The 6,746-nt window shown below is 42.6% G+C and overlaps 1 protein-coding gene across 2 annotated transcripts; it reads right to left on the bottom strand.

Moving 5' to 3' along the window:
* Positions 1 to 481: 481 nt before the first annotated feature.
* LOC142980089 (general transcription factor II-I repeat domain-containing protein 2-like) lies at positions 482 to 5,390 on the bottom strand. Of its 2 annotated transcripts, none has more exons than XM_076125388.1 (2): positions 5,041 to 5,390; positions 482 to 4,744 (listed from the first exon to the last, which is right to left on the bottom strand). In XM_076125388.1, the coding sequence occupies exon 2, from the start codon at positions 2,435 to 2,437 to the stop codon at positions 593 to 595; it is 1,845 nt and encodes a 614-aa protein (XP_075981503.1). In that variant the 5' UTR covers positions 2,438 to 4,744; positions 5,041 to 5,390; the 3' UTR covers positions 482 to 592. The 2 variants fall into 2 exon arrangements, with proteins under 2 accessions (XP_075981503.1, XP_075981504.1); XM_076125389.1 differs by having other exon boundaries at positions 5,131 to 5,390.
* Positions 5,391 to 6,746: the final 1,356 nt, after the last annotated feature.

The following is a 6,746-nucleotide window of genomic DNA, read 5'->3' as shown; positions in this document are numbered from 1 at the left end:
TACTCAAAGCGCGGGCAACTACATAATAAATGCGTTACTCCATCAATCAGTGTGTGTCAAAGTGAAAATAAACTAAAAAGCCTCCCTCAAACACACATACACACATGCATACATCATACATGATACAGGTTTATAATAAACAAGTTCACGCAACGCGGGACGATAAAGTGAACTGTTTTTAATCGACGCAAACCGCACTCGGCTGCGATTGAAATCGAGCGTTAATCGATTCATTAGTTATAACCGGAGTTAAGCGGCGCGGGGCTCCAGCACGATATATCGATTATCGATAGTTGCGGTCGGCGAAACATCCAGTTGTGCAGTGGTATTTTTAAAATACGAGCTTTTATTTTCACTGGAATATTGCGGTTGACTGCTATATGACTACAGGCCGTCACTGACTCACAAGCTCGAATATTGAATTAAATATTGTGTGCTAACATTTATAATGGCGGCCAAAAGGTAGTTTCAGGGGTGAACCAAAATATAGAAACAAAATGCATTTCAATTGTTGAAAGTTTTATTAATATGAAGGGTAAATGCGGTAAGTATTACATGTTTGAATATATGAATATACGGTAAATATGAAAGTTTATTGCTCATTCGGAGGTTCCGCGGTGGCGGGTGCTGGTGACGTACACTCAACATTTTGAAACTGACTTAACATAAGTTCGGTGAGTCCCGGAGCGAGCTGCGACGACGTCACTTTGAGCAGCGAGAACAGTTGTTCGTCGGTGAGGCGGTGCGTCATCGAGTTCTTACGCAGTTTGATGGTGGACGCGGTGTGTTCCGTCAGGTACGAGGATGCAAACATCGCCATTATTTTCTGCGCGTGAGCAGTGATCTTTGGGAATTCAGCTTTCGGCAGTGCTTTGTAAAAATCTTCTTTTGAGGTATTCAGGAACAATTGCTTTAAATGGTTGCTGCATTGCATTTCAATAATTTCCAACTGCAATTCTGCGGGGACAGTCTCCGGGTCTACATTGAACGGCATCGAAAATGTATCGAGCGACATCTGCATGTGGTAGAAATCTTGGAACCTGGTTTCATACTCCGCGTGGAGTTTCTTCAAGATGTCACTGAACGCTAGCATTTTGGCGGGACTCACCGGTTCCATGGACAGTAGACGTGTAAAGTGAGTCAAATCACTAGCATCCAAGCTGTTGTACAGCAGGACAAGCTTAGCTTTAAATGATCTCAGAAATCCCCAAGTCTCATCTATAAAGTGCTTCCGTCCTTGCAACTTTCTATTTAATTTGTTGTAGTGTTCGAGCACATCGGTATAAAATGCGAATTCGGTGTGCCAATCTCTGTCTACGTACATCTTAAAGTCAGCCCATTGTTCCGTTCTAATCTTTAAGAAATCTTGTATTTCCTCTTTTATATTCCAGACTCGCTCAAACATATAGCCACAGCTCGCCCATCTCCCCTCGCTGTGGTAAAGAAGCTGGCAGTAATCTGCATCGACCGCCATCAGGAAATCTTGGAATTGGGGCAGCGGCGCGCCCTGCGAGCGAATCATGCTAATTAGTTGTATAATGACGCGAGTCACGTGGGATATATCCATCACTGCTTTAAAAAGAGCGTCCTGGTGAATGATGCAATGGAAAAATACAACATCGTGATTGGGATGCTGGTTCCGGAAAATACGTGAAAATCCCGAGATATTTCCAATCATATTTGGAACAAAATCCGTGGTTATATTGCATAATTTTGAAATGGGCGCATTTAAATTTTGAAGACCTTCGGAAAATTTGTTATAAATCATTTCTCCCGTGATCGTTCCTTGCAGGGAATGCAAGCTAGCGAGCTCCTCGGTGATAGTGAAGTCGTCGTCCACTCCTCTGATGTAAATCAACAGCTGAGCGAAGTCACTTCTGTCTGCACTTATATCCATCGCCAAAGAAAAACATTTAAACTTCTCTATGCGTTGTTTTAATTGAGCGGACAAGTCAGATGCGATGTCGTCGACCCGCGTCGTTACCGTCGCCTGAGACAAGCCCACGGACTCGAGCAGGTTGATATTCTCCAGACGCACAAAGTTAGTGACGGCGGTCATGCAATGCTTTGTAAACTCACCTTCCGAGTAGGGTTTGTTTTTCTGCGCGATCTTATAAGCCACGACATAGCCGGCCAGCGTGGCCGCCCTCTGAGCAGTGTTCTGTCTGATCTGCGCGTTTCGTTGCGCCGCCTGACTTCTCCTCAATCCGTCCGCGTGCTTCCTTCGGTCTGAGTCGTTCATGTAAGCGTATACGGTATTACTGTGCCTGGTGTTAAAATGGCGAGCCAAGTGGTATTCTTTGAATTCGGGTATCTCTACATTACATATGAGACATTCTGGCCTACCGTCGTGTTGTATAAAGAAGTATTTCAAACACCACTTGTCTTGTACCACTCGACACTTACAGTCGACTGCTCGTTTTCTACACGCCATCATCTCGAAAACTTCAATGTGCTCTAAACAACAGTGAGTGCAGTGCGTCGTACAGACTAGCAAGAACAAAGGATTAATACAAACGCTGTGTGGCGTTCGCGGACAGGCAGATACACGCGCGGCTCGCTCAGCGTCGGCCGGCGACTGCGGGCGCCGCGCCCGCGCCCGCGCCTCGCCCCCCCGCGCGCCTGTCTGACCCACATCTAGACTGCAACAAAATCTATACACCGCTCTGTTGCTCCCGTGAGCCCTAATAACATTCCCGAAAACATGAAATATTTCAACAACAACCTAATGAAGAGTCTTTCGCGTTACTCGCAGGTTCCCTGAGAGATATCTTTACTTTACCGGTAATTTTATCCTGTTCTGAAAAAAACTTGACCAAATAAAAGGGACGAGAGTTCTGTTATCGGTTACTTTATCTTGTCATTAACGTTGCACTCAACTGCACGCTTGAGTGTACCCATCCCCTATCAGATAGAGCTCGAAACATATCTCAGAAATAATTAAATAACTTCACTTAATTGAATTTCTTTTATAAATATAACTTATGAAATAGCATATTCAAAGCTTTATAAAATAGTACATTCATGGGTTGTTTTTCACGCGCTTAACAATTTCACATCAAAGGATGTTGAATAGTTGTTAATGTAAAGCCGTGGTTGCAACATGTCTGCAGTCCTTCACACATACATATATATGTACATTCGTTGGATCGCTATACAAGGGACGCGCTCCGGGCGCACGTCGCCGCTCCGGTTGCGCCACTCACTCCGCTCAATTCGACTTTTTTTTTTTTTTTTTTTAATAACCCATATCTGTCCCACTGCAGGGCAAGGGTCTCCTCCCAAACGAGGGGGAGGGGTTAGGCCTTGAGTCCACCACGCTGGCCAAGTGCGGGTTGGGGACTTTGCATGCCCTCAATAAATGTATTAAACAAATTTTAGGCATGCAAGGTTTCCTCACGATGTTTTCCTTCACCGTTAGAGCAAGTGATAATTATTTCTAATACACACATAACTTCGAAAAGTCATTGGTGTGTTGCCTTGGATTCGAACCTGCGACCACTTGCGTGGGAGGTGCCAACTTAAACCACTCGGCTATCACTACACTTTCAATAAACATTAGCAACTGTTAAATACTGATGTATAGACTGCGTAACTTAAAACTACAGTCATATTATTATATTCGAGTATTTGATGGCAACAGTGGTCACCACTACACTATTATGTAGATTGCTTGTTCCGCCTTCACCTCATTTGTATCCCGGGTGCAGTTGTTAATTAACTGGCAGCGACGATGGAGACGTCGGGTGCGGTGAGAGCGGCGCGGTGCGGCGCGGCGGTGGTAATCGTCCACGATCCGCCGGTAATTTCTCCCGTTAAACTGAAATATTGCCCAAATTATTTTGTATAAATCCTTTGGCCTTAAGCCGTCGGTTATGGCTAATTAAGCGCAGTGCTCCGGCGGCCGTTGTTTCGCTCGGCTGATTTATGCGCCGCGATCGACGCAAATAACTCCATAAATATCGGCTTGTCTTCGCCTCGTGTTTACAATACACGCACATTACTCAGCGCTCCACCGGCCACCGCCGCCACTACGCACTCGCTGTACCTCTATATATTGTTTGTTTGTTTGTTTGTGTTCAATAACACGCCAAATAGCACAACAACTAGTTACAGGTTGTTCACCCCAGTGTTATATTATTATTTTCCGCGGACAGTGGAGACGTGAGAATGGACGGAGGGCTCGTAACAATCAGAGCGATAATAATTGTTGACAATACAACATTTCGACAGAAATATCATAAAAATCGTTAAGATATAAACGTTGCCGCCGATTTGTCGGACTAGCGTCGGAAATATCACTCGTTGTCTATTTTAAGAACATCTGGCATTGACATTTCGACAATTTGTTGACTGAGCCGCTAGAAACTTCACGCCAAGTCAGTTCAATTAATGCTTGAGCGCGTTCGTACCTCACTGAATTATTTTCAGGAACATAGGCATTAAGAACAAGTGTATACTTTCATGAGATTACATGACAGATTTATTATTTTATGATAAATAACTGGAACTTTCCTCAACTAATTTGATGGCGTCGTGTGTCGAACGTGTGCTCATCGTCTCTGAAGCAGACAGATGTGCGGCGTAGTGTTTCATAGAGTACAGAGAGATAGAGGCGTCACGTCGGTGTCACGTGTACAGTCGCGCGAATGAGTGCTCGTCTCAATTGACGCGCCACTCGATACGCGTCGAGTCGCGTCGAGTTCGTGTCGAGTTCGCGCCCCCGCGCTCCCGCGGCACTTCACTACAAACAAGATTCGAATGTAACGATATAACTACTTGAAACTGCTGAGTAGTCAGTTACAGTTGCCGCCAAATAACTTGAACAAATTCGCTTTATCATAAGGAACGATTTCTAGGTCCGGTTTGAAAGAATAGCAGAGCGCGACGGCCAGGGCTATAGCGCTTCGATCGCTTGTTTGGTAGAACAGTCAACCGAGAGTCCTCTGCACTGGGTCTACGTTTAGTTTGCTTTCTAAAATAACTACTTGTGTTCAAGATGTTTGGCGACACCTATAACTGTACACAACTAACACTTACAGTATTTCTGTTTACATTTTTTCAAGATCCTAATGTCATTGCCCACAATATGAACACACTGTTACATTATCTCACCAGTTAAGAACTAACTTTACAAGAAACTGTCATTCTTCGGGCATATTTAAGACTTCTATACTTTAACGAAAGTAATTAACTGTACTTCCTTCACGACCTGTTATTAATTGAGAACACAACACCAACGTTATCGATGCACTACTCTACCAAAAAACATTCCACGACTGTTATAAAGTAGTCAACGCAAGATCAAATCGAATAAACGCCAGTGACGACTCAAGTAGCGAGGAACAGTTCCGCGGCCGGCGACCGCGCCGACACAACACTAACACGCTAAGTGTTGGAGCGAGCTGAGCGGACGTCACCGCAGTTATTGTGTTAGAGCTGGAACGACCGCCGACCACCGACACACACTCGTCTAGCAATTATCATACTTATGAAGTACCAATCTACGTTAGTCTTAAGAGTATTTTTCGCTTGCACGTTTCATGCGCTTCACTAGTCCGTAAACGATCAGAGACGTATCGATAGTGCCTCAGGGACGTTGAAACGACGCCACGCGACGTGTTTGTGCAACACTAACTTCCTCAGAATTAAGACTGGTTTGCTATATTAAGCCTGGTCCTGCCATTTAAACTAAGTTTTAATATTTTAATGGCAAAAAATCGGCCTTATTCGTTGTCTATAAAGATGGCAGCCAAGTCAAAGGCCTCGAGGCTAATAAGACTTGGACACAAACAACACAAACACAACAGAAGCGTGTACTTATTAATAGAAATAATTTTATTACGTTAAATTGTACACTTTGATGTTCATGAAACTCTCAGACAAATTATATGAAACTTTATTTTTTTATTTGAATTATTTCAACCTTGTAATTTATTATTTAGCTGAGATGTTTCAAACTTATGTCAATAGCTCGTGGCGAACATACAGACACGTTGGTTTTTTTGTGTAGAATATATATTTAACAGATGTTAAGAAACGTGAGAGATATAAAACGAAGTTAATGTATGAGAGCACTCTTGATCACGTTCTCAAATGAAGACAAAGAACTCCCCTTTTTTCTTTTCTCGTGATTAAATTTATTAAATTCAAACATAGCTGCATAGTCCGAGCATCGAAACGTGTCTCTGACAATGTAATGCCATCAAAAACATTCTGTAAAAGCCTCAAGTCTCGCCGTAAAAAGTTGTGAGATCTATATAATACCAAGTCGATTAATCTATTTAGTCTCTACTTAAAGGACCTTCTGTCTTAAGTTATTACGTATGTTATTATCACGCCAATTTAAAAAAAAAAAACCTCTAAAACAAATAGACCGACCTGGCCATCGCATGATTTGATTATTAGTATGTATCACACTACACAGCACGACGAGAAGTTAATGCTCCTGAAATGTTAATGGCGAATTTGTGTTTTCTTGCGATGACCAAGTCGATCTATTTGTTTTAAAGGCATTTTTTTTTTAAATTGGCATGATAATAACATACGTAATAACATAAGACAGAAGGTCCTTTAAGTAGAAACTAAATAGATGAATCGACTTGGTATTACATAGATCTTACAACTTTTTACGGCGAGACTTGAGGCTTTTACAGAATGTTTTTGATGGCATCTCACTTCTTTTTGTAAAGCGAACATAAGTCCAATTTGTATGGAAAGACGTTTTTTTTTCATAATTCAACGTA

The sequence above is a fragment of the Anticarsia gemmatalis genome, chromosome 17, assembly GCF_050436995.1.
Source record: "Anticarsia gemmatalis isolate Benzon Research Colony breed Stoneville strain chromosome 17, ilAntGemm2 primary, whole genome shotgun sequence".
NCBI lineage: Eukaryota > Metazoa > Arthropoda > Insecta > Lepidoptera > Erebidae > Anticarsia > Anticarsia gemmatalis.
This window is presented reverse-complemented; position numbering and strand designations above follow the sequence as displayed.